The sequence below is a fragment of the Cavia porcellus genome, unplaced genomic scaffold, assembly GCF_034190915.1.
Source record: "Cavia porcellus strain 051 isolate PalLab524CR breed Dunkin Hartley unplaced genomic scaffold, mCavPor4.1 scaffold_16, whole genome shotgun sequence".
Taxonomy (NCBI): Eukaryota; Metazoa; Chordata; class Mammalia; order Rodentia; family Caviidae; genus Cavia; species Cavia porcellus.
Window position 1 is genome coordinate 56,661,148 of NW_026947499.1, and position 13,073 is coordinate 56,674,220.

The 13,073-nt window shown below is 48.0% G+C and overlaps 1 protein-coding gene across 4 annotated transcripts; it reads left to right on the plus strand.

Moving 5' to 3' along the window:
* Positions 1-736: 736 nt before the first annotated feature.
* Positions 737-11,542, plus strand: Znf771 (zinc finger protein 771). 4 transcript variants are annotated; one of them, XM_063226825.1, is made up of 3 exons: positions 737-861; positions 1,498-1,647; positions 10,494-11,542. In XM_063226825.1, exons 2-3 carry the CDS (start codon positions 1,507-1,509, stop codon positions 11,295-11,297), a joined length of 945 nt encoding a protein of 314 aa, XP_063082895.1. In that variant the 5' UTR covers positions 737-861; positions 1,498-1,506; the 3' UTR covers positions 11,298-11,542. The 4 variants fall into 4 exon arrangements, with proteins under 4 accessions (XP_063082895.1, XP_063082896.1, XP_012997532.1 ...); XM_013142078.3 differs by lacking the exon at positions 737-861 and adding an exon at positions 905-1,152; XM_013142079.3 differs by lacking the exon at positions 737-861 and adding an exon at positions 1,114-1,297.
* Positions 11,543-13,073: the final 1,531 nt, after the last annotated feature.

A 13,073-nucleotide genomic window follows, 5' to 3' on the forward strand; every position in this document is an offset into this window, starting at 1 on the left:
GTGTGTGTGGTGGTGGTGGTGCTGGGGACTAAGATCAAAGGCTCATACATGATGTATTTTGTTTTGTTTTGAGACAGGGTCTCAATCGATAATTCAGGCTGGCCTTAAATTTGTGGCAATCCTTTTACCTCAGCCTGCCAACTGTTAGGATTACAGCAGTGTACACTATGCCCAGCACACAGATGTATTATGAAACTTTTTTTTTTTTAAAAGTACAAATCCTAAAGGCCAAATAAGATATTCCCATAAACTGCATTTAGCCCTGGGCTACTAATTTTCCACCTAGGTGACATACAGGTTGTTAAGAATGTTATGACATTTTTTTTTCTTGTCTTTTTCGTTTTTATCAGTACCAGGGATCGAACTCACGACTGCCTGCTTGCAAGGCAGGCGCTTATGCCGCTGAGCTAAAACCCCAGCCCTTTTTTCTTACTCTTTAAAAATGTTATGACATCTTTACAGGTTAATTTAGGCAGTTCTCAGTAAAATGGGCCTTGATTCTCATCGTGCAGCTCAAAGGAAAGCAAGTGTGTAAACTCTTAGTATAAATGGCACACCTTAGGCACACTACAGGATAAATGACAGCGGTAGTTGGAGTGATTTTTGGTTTGTGTAGGACGTATTCAAAGAACAAGCTATGCCCTCAAGCCAAGAGATTAGGGAAGGAAAAAGGAATAAAGACGGCAGAAGAAAAAAAGAGGGAAGAAAAGAGGTTAAGAGGCAACAGGGTCCGCCCTCCAGGCGGGGCGCCAGCGAGAGGCCCGAGCCGGGGCGGGAGTACAAGTGGCCTATTTTGGGCGGAGCAGACGCGCTTGGCCGCGCCAGAGATCTCCGAACCGTCCAAGAAGGCAAGCCTCAAGGGTAGGTCAAACGCGCTGTGAGGGCCTTGAACGCCAGATTGCCGCGGCTTCTGGTGCTTTAGGAGTCCTGGGAGAGGACTGCGCAGCATCACGGCTCGCCAACCTCGAGGGGCGGTCGGACCCCCATACCTGGGTCCTTTGGGCCCCTCCCCAGAGGCGGGGCTCAGGTTAAGGACCAATGAGCACCGCTCGGGGCACTGCCCCTGCCCCGCCCCCCGAGCCGCGGCCTCGCAGAGCGCCCGGCAGCCTGGCGCTCAGGCCTGTGGCCGCGCGAGCGCCGAGTCTTCCCCTGGTGAGTGCGCGCCCCTCCCCGGGGTCTCCGCCCCATCCCGCCTACAGCCCTTACCCGACCCCTGCTCCAGGGAGTGACTCAGCGCGGGGAGGGTGTCGGCTCCCGGAGGCTGGAGATTCGAACTGGCTGAGGGCCTTGAATACCGGTATGAGTGGAGTGCACGGATGTCCACGGAACTGGTCCCTGGGCAGTGTCGTAGCATAGGGCCGGGCAAGGGTGGAAGGTAGAAGGTCCGGACTCTGAGGCCAGGGCAGGGCGGGAGAAGCCACGGCTCACTGCTAGGCCTGGGCAGGGACCAGGGTGGGAAGGCGGGTCCTGAGCCTCTAACCCAGGTCCCCGCCCCAGGACACCAAGATGCCGGGCGAGCAGCAGGCAGAGGAGGAGGAGGAGGAAGAGATGCAGGAGGAGATGGTGCTACTGGTGAAGGGTGAGGAGGAAGAGGGTGAGGAGAAGTATGAGGTGGTGAAACTCAAGATCCCCATGGACACCAAGGAGGTATGTGACACATAACTCCCCCTGGAGCCCACGACCTCCAAACCTGGTCCAGGCTCAGCCTCCCTGGGAGGCAGCCAGCAATCCTGTCCCTTTCTCCCCCAGCCAACCTCAAGGTTGGCCTATCTTGTCTGGTGCCCCGGCTCCCACCCTCCAGATATCTTACCTATTGTGTACCAGGCCCCAAGCGATCTGTGGGATTAAACTGTACCCGGAGATCACTTCTTCGCCTTTTGGCTAAGATCAGTTATAAACTGTACCTGCAGATCCCCATGGAGCTTGGTGTCTGGCAGGGCTAGAGTGACCACAACAAGGCTGACCCAGCACCATGTGATGGGCAGATACACCAGGGTGAAGAAGCCCAGAGGGGCAGACTCTGCAGACTCAGAGGTAGGGGAGTCAGATTAGGCAACAGTAAAAACAGTTGGCTCTTATATACGTCAGGCACTGTTTTCAGCTCCTCCATTCTATGTTGTAGGGAGCATTTATTCCATTTTACAGGTGAACTATAACACCAGCTATATATTTACTTATTTGGGGTTTTCAAGTCACAATGTAGTACATACTGGCTTTGAACTAATATCCCAGGCTGGCCCAGGACAATTTGGTAATTGGCACAAGGTCTCAAAGTAGTACAAGATATCTGAGACCAGCAGGAATCAGGACTGAAGTGTGGAGTGGCCCAGCTGGAGGGCCTGGCCTTTCAGAGCTCAGGGAAGCAAGAACTGAGCAGTGAAGGCCTGAACTGTAGAAGAGCGGGTTGGTTGCCAGGCCACACTGGGAGTCTGGGTTTATCTTGAGAGTCGCTGAATGTTTTAAGGATCTCACAGTAAGTCAGTTCCACCATTCCAGACCCTAACTGCTACCAGATATGTTTCCACTTCCCTGAGCCACACAGGACTCCGGCGGCCCCCTGCCTCTGGCTGGAGCCTGCTCTGCCATGTTTGAGTCCGGTTCTCAGGGAAAGAATGTTCTGCTGCCCCCTAGTGGGCATGGTGGGTCCGGGGGAGTGGCGGCCACTTCTGGTTTAAAATCTGTAACTAGTTCTGTTTGCTTGGCCCATCATCCTAGCTCGGCCTCCTCTTTTAGCCTGTAAGTACACAGACTGCAGAGCTTAGGGTGAACATCAAACTGTATCCTGTACCAACTGCGTGATCATGGGCAAGTTTCTTAACCATGTTATTCCTTAGTTCCTTCATTTGTAAAATGAAACCTTGATAGCATTTTCTTACTTATGAAGATTGACATAATATGTAGAGTTATAACTGATTCTGACACATAATAAACATTATATAAACAGTTAATCTTCTCCCTAAAGTTCAGGACCTTGGACTAAGTCATCTTTCTGGAGCCTTGCCAACTCATTTTTGTTGTTGTTTTTGGTACTGGGGATTGAACTCACGACCTCACACTTACCAGGCAGGCACTTATGCCACTGATCCACTTATGCCACTAAATTTCCGGCCCTCTACCAACTCATTTTTAGGAAAGGCCATTTTGGGACTGACCTTTGAGGACTGAAAATGAACAGAGAAACCAACGTGGAGGCCTGGACAGAGCACTGAGGACAAACTGCCTCAGGCAGGGCCTGTGTAGGGGTTGAAAAATGGGAGAAGAAAGAACAGAAGCAAAGATTAGAGATGAGACTAGATAGATGGATGGGGCCAGAGTATGAAAGCTTAGAACCCTTAAATCAGGAGCCCAGTGTGATGAGATTGTCCCTCAAAGAGAATCATTGGTTGCTGTGGGAACATCAGGTCAACAGAGATTGGCAGCTTGCTTGGAGTAGAGGCCACACTGAGAGGGAAAATGTGGGAGCCTTAACTGGATTGGTGGGACTGGGGTGAAGGGAGGGCCCAGAGTGAATCATCGGAGGTATTGTGGGGCCAGCATGTAAATCACCATGGAACTGCTCAGATGTGAGCTCGACCGTTTACCAACTCTGCCTCTGCTTCCTCATCTTATAAAATTGGATAATGACATGAATCTTTGAATGCCAGCCTGAGAAGTGTCGTTTGGGTAAGTGGATGTGGAGGAGGGTGGAATTGAGGACTCCACATGGGCTATGAACACTGAGCACTCTGTCTACAAGTCAGCCTAGTGAAGCTGGGTGTGGTGGCACACACCTGTAATCCCAGCACTTGGGAGGCTGAGGCAGGAGGATCGTTGCAAGTTCAAGACCAGTCTGTGCTACAAAGTGAGCTCTAGGCCAGCTTGAACTGCATAGTGAGACCCTGTCTCAAAAAGACAAAAAAAAAAACAAAACAAAAAAACAGCTCAGTGATTTGCTGTGTGGGCTCCCTGAGCCTCATTTCTCTTTCTATAAATTTGTTACCTCCTTCCCATTGTGATACTCTGTGATTCTTAGCTATCACCCAGTCAGTCCCCTGACAAGTCACTTGCCAGTATAAACCTTAACTGTGCTACATTCACTGAGGACTGGCGTATCCTCTCCCTGCCTATCAAAACCCACTTCTCATCTTCTTCTGTTCTATACACTGACCCCAGGGATACTCTACCACTGAACTGTACCACCAGCTATTTGTTTTACTGTTTGTTTGGGGTTTTTGAGTCAGTGTAGTCCATGTTGGGTTTGAACTATGTAGCCCAGGTTGGCCTCAAACTTCAGACGCTCCTACCTTAGCCTAGCAAGTAGTTGGAATCATATGCATGCCACTTTGCCCAGCCTACTCTATCTTTAAGGGGTAGAAAGAGTTTTCTCAGAAAGGTTGTGTGCATTTCTATACCTGTCTCCCTGGCTTAACCATGGAGTGGTTTTCTTTTTCCTTTGAAGTCTTAGTTCCTAGGATTGGCCTTCAAAGCTCTTCACCCTCTGACCTTGTGTCGTCCTGGTGGATACTAACTCCTTGATGCTAGTTCTACGCCCAGCTTCAGACATACCCTTTCCCTCTTACCTCTCAGGATTTTTTACATTTAAATTTTTTATTTTTGTCTTTTTGAGACAAAGCTTCACAGTGCAGTTCAGGTCAGCCTTGAACTCACAGTGATCCTGCTGCCTCACCCTCTTGATTGCTGGGATTACAGGCATACACCACCATGACCTGCTACTTCTCAGGTTTTGCCCTTATGGATAGTCTGTAAAACCTTTTTTCTAGGAGTAGCTCCTTTCTCCTCTAGGTCAGGTAGCCTTTTTTTTTTTTTTTTTTTTTAATGTAGGGTACCACATTAGCTCAGGCTAACCTCAAACTTCTGATCCTTGTAAAATAGCCAAGATTATAGGATTGTGGGCAGGTTGCTTAGTTTTTAACATGTATATAAATCACCTGTAGATTTTGTTAAAATGGAGATTTTTGTTTGTTTGTTTCATTTTGCAGATTTAACCCAGAGCCTTGCATGTGCTAGGCAAAGGCTGTACTACTAAGCTGCATACCCAGCCTAAAATGAGGATTTTGATTTAGCAAATCTGGGGTGGGGTTTGAAAGTTAGCATTTCTAACAAGTTCCTGGTGGTGCTTGGTATAACTAGTCTGTGGGTCACACTGCCTAGAGCAAAGGACTAGAGGATAGGAGTTGTGTTTTATACTTTGTCCCAGATAGAAGGACAATTCTAAGTACTAAAAGGGTCCAGAGAAGGGAGACAAGCAGTGTATATGACCTCACTTTAGTCAGTGAGATTAGAATTGCCTTGTAGGCTAGGTATTTTGAACAATGCCAGATTTCTACTCCAGACCCTGGTTTTGCCGCTTGTTAGCTGTATGGCCTTGTCTGAGCACTGAACTTTTGCATGTTACTTAGAAACGAGGGCTAAGGTACCTAGCCCAAGGTATAGGATTTATTTATTTATTTATTTATTTTTGGTACCTGGAATCAAACTCACAACCTTGTGCTTGCCAGGCAGGCACTGTGCTGCTGAGCTGTATCCCCAGCAGTATGGAAATAATTTGAAATGAATATTTGAGGCTCTGAGTTTGAGAAATGGTAGTTATTTATTAATTAGTTATTACTAATTGTCTTATTATTAACAGAAAAGTAACAGCTGGAGGAGGAAACTTAAAGATTTAAGGGGCTGGGGATGTAGCTCAGTAGTAGGGCACTTCTTTTTTTTTGATCAGTACCGGGGATCGAACTCACAACTGCCTGCTTGCAAGGCAGGTGCTTATGCCACTGAGCTAAATCCCCAGCCCCCACAAGACCCTGTCTTAAAAACAAAAGAAAATAAAACAAAATCCTTAATTTCTTTTTTTTTTTTTTTTTGTCTTTTTCGTTTTTATCGGTACCAGGGATCGAACTCACGACTGCCTGCTTACAAGGCAGGCGCTTATGCCGCTGAGCTAAATCCCCAGCCCCCAAAATCCTTAATTTCTAATACATGGATTATTATATTATTCCACAGAACATGCTTACTACAGTAGAAATATTCTAATTTTTAAATCTAAAAGTTACAGAGTTTAAGACATCTAAGAGCCTTTAATGAGCTGGATGTGGTGGCACATGATTGTACCAAGGTAACTTTGGTACTTGTCATTAATTAGTTCCACCACCACTGTTCTAGGAGGTGCATACCAAAAATGATGAATACCAGACAACTTGTCTTGCCTGCAAAGGGTAACAAGTTACAAGGCAGTTGACCCCGACAAGCTCTAGTTTGTTCTGTCACAAATGACAAACTGACAAAATTTTCTCATAGAAATGTGTCAAGTACCAAATTCAAGTTTCAAAGGTGAGTACCAAAGTGTGATTGTAGTTCTAGTGCTAAGTGAGGCTGAGAAAGAAGATTATAGATTGAAGCCCAGGGTGGACAACTTAGTGACGTAGTGAGATCCTAACTCAAAATAGGCTGGGGCAGTAGCTCAGTGGAAAAGCCCTGAGTTCAACTTACATACTACAGAAAAAAGAAAGCAAGAGAAAAGAAAGAGCCTTTAATGATTGTGCAGTATAGTATTTGCCAAGTTGCAGTCATAGGTCTCTCATATATCTTCCTCACATTATGTACTAATGTTCTTCTTAAATTCACAGTGTTTTGCTAAATAAATTTACCTTCATGTGAACAGTAATATTGATGTTACGGTAGGTTGCATGTGATCTGTTGTTTTTCTTATGTCCATAAAATGAACACACAATGACTAAAATAAAAATTTGCCCACACACCACCTAGAATGCTCTTGCATCCTGTGGTGTATACACCCCAAGGTGGGAAATTTCTATCTTACCTAACCTATCTGGCTTTCCTTGGCATACTAAGGCAGGGAAGGGAGTGACTAGTCTGAGGTCTTGATGAGTTAGATGGAGCCCCTCACCAAGATTCTTCTTTGGGAACCCACCCGCTCCTCTTCCTGGGCTGGAGACAATAAAGATTCTTATGTGAACAACTCCTTTTTCATCAGTCAGTGAAGCTAGTACGAGGAAGTCCTCAGTCTAGCCAAAAATCACAATTGTTTTGTTTTGGGGATAGTCTCCCTTTGTAGCCCAGACTGACCTCAAAGTTCACTGTATGGCTCAGACTGACCTTGAACTGGCAATATTCTTACCTCAGCCTCCTGAGTGCTGGAACTACAGGTATGCCTCACTATTTTTGGCTTCAAAGTTCCCATGAAGAAGGTTATCAAGGAAAAAGGACTAGAAAAATGTAGATGTAATGAGAAAAATTCTTCTCACAGTGGCCAACATGTCGACATAAACCCAAAAGATGTCAAAGCTAGGGAAAGACTGTAAAGTATGACCTTGACTGCTTTGGGGAGTTTCTTGAGTCCTCTTGAAGAAAACCAGGGACTTGGAGTCCAGCTTAAGTCTTTTTTTTTTTTTTTTTTTTTTTTTGAGGCAGTGTCTCACTTTGTAGCCCACGCTGCCCCCCACACTTGTAGTGATCCCTCCTGCCTCAGTCTCCTGAGTGCTGGGATTATAGCCATGCAGTACCATGTCCATACACACAATTTTTTTTTTTTTTTTTTGCTTTAAACAATTTAACTGAAATGCTGTACACAGACTTCTATTCATTTTGATACATCTTTTCCCCATGGTGATTTAGAGGACCCCCAAGCCAATATAAAGATTTCATAAATATTTGGCCATTTGGGTATACACCTGCACAATACCTCACATCATTCAGTAAGAGAAACACTGAAGAAAAGCCTGACACAATGAAGTAGGTACAATGAGCATCTGCTCCAAATGTCTGTTTCTGTTATATAAAGGTACTACACACCTGTCAGTTAGGAAAACCATCCTTCCAAAACACTGTGCCATCTTGTTTTTGAGGCTCCACGGGGTACATGGGAACCCCCCCAGCCCCTCTCCTTTCATGAAGTGAGTCGCCTCTGGGCGGGGCTGGCTGGCACTGGGGGAAGCCAGGTGGCCTTCTCTTTGGGGTCCCTCTTTCTCTGGTCCTTTTCCTTGACCCGTTTCAGCAAGCCGTCCCAACTCTGAGTTTGATGTGCTCGATACGCACATTGGTCCTCATGGCAAGTGTCTTGGCCTTGACTTGCTTGCTTGTCCACGGCAATGCCAGCAGCATGCTGAGTGACGCTGCAGACCCTTCTAGTCTTGCCATGTGACATTTGTGTGGTGTTCTTTTTTGCACAGTACTCATTCCCTTGATGTTACAATATGACTCTTTTGTAGATTTGCATATATGTGGCCAAAGGAACAACCCCATGTTTTCTAAAAGGCCTAGAGGACATATACTGAGGTCCCTTCCTCTTTCCTTTGGTGTTTGTCATTTTGGCAAATTACTGAAAGATGGCAGTTCAGGCAAAAAGTGTATACGTACAATTTAAAGTAGAGTTCCCCTGGCTGTCTCTAATTTCCCAAATTGTCCCGTTTTTCCATTTTGAATTCAAAGCCATTCTCTTGACAAAGGATTTTTTGTTTTGTTCTTTGAGACAGTCTCACTATGTAGCCCAGGCTGACCTTAAACTTGTGGTGATCTTCCTACCTTGGTCTCCCCAAGTGCTGGGATTTCAGGTGTGTGCCACCATGTCTGGCTTTGACAAAGGATTTTAAAGGCTGAGGAGTTTCTTCTGCAGCTTTAGAAAAAAGGCTAGACTCCTCTCTAGGTGTCATTTATCATGCTTTTTGTGTTTTGTTTTTGGGACAGGGTCTTGCTTGCAGTGTAGTACTATCATCCTCCTGCCTCAGTCTTCAAGTGCTGAGACTGCAGTAATGTGCCACTATTCCTGGCTCCATTTACCCTCTTTTGTTTTCTCATTTTAAAAAATGAGAATAAGGGCCAGGGATTTAGCTCAGCAGCATAAGCACCTGCCTGGCAAGAGCGAGGTTGTGAGTTTGATCCCCAGCACGAAAAAAAAAGAGAATAAGGAGAGATTGAATGTTGGAGGTTAACACTGTCTCGTTCTTAATATGTGGCAGGTGCTTCCTTTGATTATGAATTAATTTTCTCCCCTGTTACTCAGGATTAAACCTAGGGTCCTAAGCATTCTAGGCAAGCATTGTACCATTGAGCTACATCCGTAATCCTTTTAAATTTTATTCTGAGATGGTCTCACAAAATTGCCAAGGCTGGTGTTGAATCTGTGATCCTCTTGCCTCGGCCTCATGAGTCAGCACTCACGTGGTGGTGCATGCCACCACAGCTGGCTCTGAAAAGGTTTTTATTTTTTTGTGTGTGCCAGGGATGGAACTCATGACCTTGAGGTTGCGTTTGCCAAGTAGGCACTTACGCTGCTGAGCTAAACACCAGCCCTGAAAAGGTTTTTAAAGATCCTGGACCTAACCTTGGTCCGGCAGCCAAGATGTCACCCTCCTGTCCTGTTCCCCTCTTCAGCTTGCTGTCCTAGGTGCTCTCTGCCCTAACCTGCGGCTCTTCCCCAGTTTTAAGGCTTTAAAGTCACCTGAAGGTTGACAGTTTGACACCTGCATCCTAAGCCTCTGTCCTAAGCTTCAGGTGTGTCAAGAACTGGGGATTCAGCCCCAGACTTTACTTTCCAACATTCTCCTGCCACTATCCTTGTCTCTGTAAATGGCACAACAGCTTTGCAGTTGCTACGTCTAAAAGTCTTAGTCGTTTTTATCCTCTTTCCTCACATCCACTAATTTAGTATGAAGTCTGTTGTCTCAGACTGTAAAATACGTTCACCCGAAGCAGGCCACTTCTCCCCACCTCCACTCTTTCCATTTTCTGAATCTAAGCCATCTTTTCTTTCTAGATGACTATGATAGGATCCTGAGCTTCTGCTTCTGCTCTCTCTCCTTCATTGAGTCCTCAACCCCAGTTGCCTGAGGGAGCCTTTTAAATATGTGTGAACTAGTCCCTTTCCGCCCAAAGCCCTTAGATATATCCCCCATGGCTCCCCTTCTGGATTATTTTAAACCGAAGTGCTTTATTGTGGCCCCACCTGAAGCTAAGCAATCCCCTCCACCTGCTCCCCACTCTCTGTTACCCATCAGTAAGGTGCCTTGAAGCTCCTGTTTACCTGTGCAGCATTACTCCAATATCAGCAATCCTTATCCTTTTCCCTTTAAGACATTTTATTTATTTATTTTAAAAATCTTTTGGAGACAGGATCTCACTATGCAGTTCAGGTTGGCCTCGAATTTGCAGCATTCTCCTGCCTCAGCCCCCAAACTACTGGGATCACAGCTGTGCGCCACCACACTTGGCAAGACAGAATTTTTAAAAATATATTTTAGTTAATGCTGAACCTTGCACGCGTTCTGTATTTGGTGAATATAAATAGCTGGAATACCAGCAGACATTTAGATATGTGCCTTAGTTGAATTTTATATACCACATAAGTGGCACAACCGTCCTGAGACAGGCATGTTGCCTTTCCTATTTCACGGATTGGAAACTGAGGCTCAGTGGTTGTCGCGCGTTGAGACTAGGTCCCCGGCCTCTCGAGCAGGGCTGACGTGTCGCCCTTCTCCCTGCAGGTCCCCGGCGAGAAGTCGGCGCCGTCAGCCGACCCGGCGCGCCCCCACACGTGCCCCGACTGCGGCCGCGCCTTCGCGCGCCGCTCCACGCTGTCCAAGCACGCGCGCACTCACACGGGCGAGCGGCCTTTCGCGTGCACCGAGTGCGGCCGGCGCTTCTCCCAGAAGTCGGCGCTGACCAAGCACGGCCGCACTCACACGGGCGAGCGGCCCTACGAGTGCCCTGAGTGCGACAAACGCTTCTCTGCCGCCTCGAACCTGCGGCAGCACCGACGGCGTCACACAGGCGAGAAGCCGTACGCGTGCGCGCACTGCGGCCGGCGCTTCGCGCAGAGCTCCAACTACGCGCAGCACTTGCGCGTGCACACGGGCGAGAAGCCGTACGCGTGCCCGGACTGTGGCCGCGCCTTCGGCGGAAGTTCGTGCTTGGCGCGCCACCGACGCACGCACACGGGCGAACGGCCGTACGCGTGCGCCGACTGTGGCACGCGCTTCGCGCAGAGCTCGGCGCTGGCCAAGCACCGGCGCGTGCACACCGGCGAGAAGCCGCACCGCTGCGCGGTGTGCGGTCGGCGCTTCGGCCACCGCTCCAATCTAGCGGAGCACGCGCGCACGCACACAGGCGAGCGGCCATATCCGTGTACGGAGTGCGGCCGCCGCTTCCGTCTTAGCTCTCACTTCATCCGCCACCGCCGCGCGCATATGCGGCGCCGCTTGTATATCTGCGCTGGCTGCGGCCGGGACTTCAAGCTGCCCGCGGGCGCCACGGCCACCGAGCGCTGCCCCGAATGCGAGGGCAGCTGAGCCGCGGTGGAGGTGGGAGCGTCAGGCTGAGGAGGCTGGAGAGGGGTGCATCGGGAAGCACCCTGGTTGCCTTATCCCGATGGCGCCTCTCCTGCCCCCCCACCTGGGCTGGGAAATGGGATGTCGGGCATGGCTGCTCCAGGCCTGGGAGACAGGAAGAGTGGCCTCCTGGGATCCCTGGAAACCTAGCCCACCTCCCTCGCTATATTCTTTGGCCCGTGTTAGTGAATAAAGTATTATCCTCACGCCACCGTGCCTTTGAGTGAGGTGGGTGGGGAGAGGAAGGAGGCTGGGGTGCTCTTCGGCCCTGTGAATGGGCCTTGGGCTGTGTTTTGGTAGCTTCAACATGTCCATGACCGAATAGTACTGTATTCACCCATCCGCTATGATGAAGGAGAAGTTGTGTTAATGATTTAAGTACTTCAAGTACTTCGTTATGTACATACGGTGTATTACCTACCCCCTTTTCGTCCTGTTTGTTTGTTTTTTAGTTTCCTGACAGACACACAAATTGCCAGGCTAGAGTTTGCTTTCCTCCTGCTTCAGCCTTCTGAGTAGCTGGAATTGCAGGCATACCACACTACACCTGGACCTTAACTCTTTTTTTGTAGATGACAAAGAAACAAACAACTAGTGAATAGCAGAGAAGAGACAAGTAAACAGGTAGTTGTGGGCTGGGCTTGGGATTTAGCTCAGCGGTGTAAGCACCTCCCCTGGTTGTGAGTTTCAATCCCTGGTACCAACAAAACAAAACACAAACCCAGGCAATTGTAATCCACTGTCAACTGAAACTACAATGGAAGTTGGACAGGAGGAATCGCCAAGAGTAAGAATTTAGAAAAGTGCCTTTGTCAGAAAGTTGTTTTTGTTTTTTGGTGGCACTGGGGACTAAACAGGCCTTGTGCATGTTACACAAGTGCTCTACAACTGAGCTACAAGTCTGGCTCTTATTTTGAGATAGTTTCCCTAAATTATTCAGTCTGGGCCTTGAACTTGCCTCAGCTTCCTTAGTAGCTGGAATTACAAGTGTACTATGTCTTTTTTTTTTTTTTGGCTGGTTTGTCTTCTTGCCTTTTTGAGACAAGGTCTTGTTATGCAATTCAGGGTGGCCTTGAATTCACTTTGTAGCCCAGGCTGGTCTGGAACTCACAGTGATCCTCCTGACTCAGCCTCCCAAACCATGTTGTTTTTAAGCTGGGTCTTGAAGGTCAAAACAAAGTTGGGATGGAGAAAGTAAGGACAGCCCCTAAAACTTCATGCTGGTCTCCTTAGCTTGCAGACATTCCCTGGAACAGTGTGAAGACAAAAGGTTTGGCAGGACGTAGGCCATGAGGGACCCTGGAAGCCAGATGAGAGGATCTAAAGCAGCAAAGAACCCTGGAAGATTAGAGGGAAAGCCAGATTTGACATTAAGGAACTAGGGGCGTCTGGGGCTGAAGAAATGAGCCTGACCTCACTAACTGGAATAACTACAGGCCACCATCACTGTAAAGGGAGTCAGGATGGGGAGAAGTTGGGCTGGGTGTGGCTACACCCCAACCTGGATGTGCTGAGCATGAAAATCGGAGTCAGGGTACAGGTTGGACATAATAGACACCAGGTCAGGAGTCTGACACCATATCCAGGAAGGGGAACCCAGGAGAAATCTGGAAGACTGGAAGGGTCTTGTCCAGAAAATCCAGAGCAGCTTACTGAAGAGGGAGTGTTCAGGTGCTGGTGTCCACTGCATGCTGTGAATCAGGTGGGACATGGAAGAGCACATCCAGCAGGGGGTCA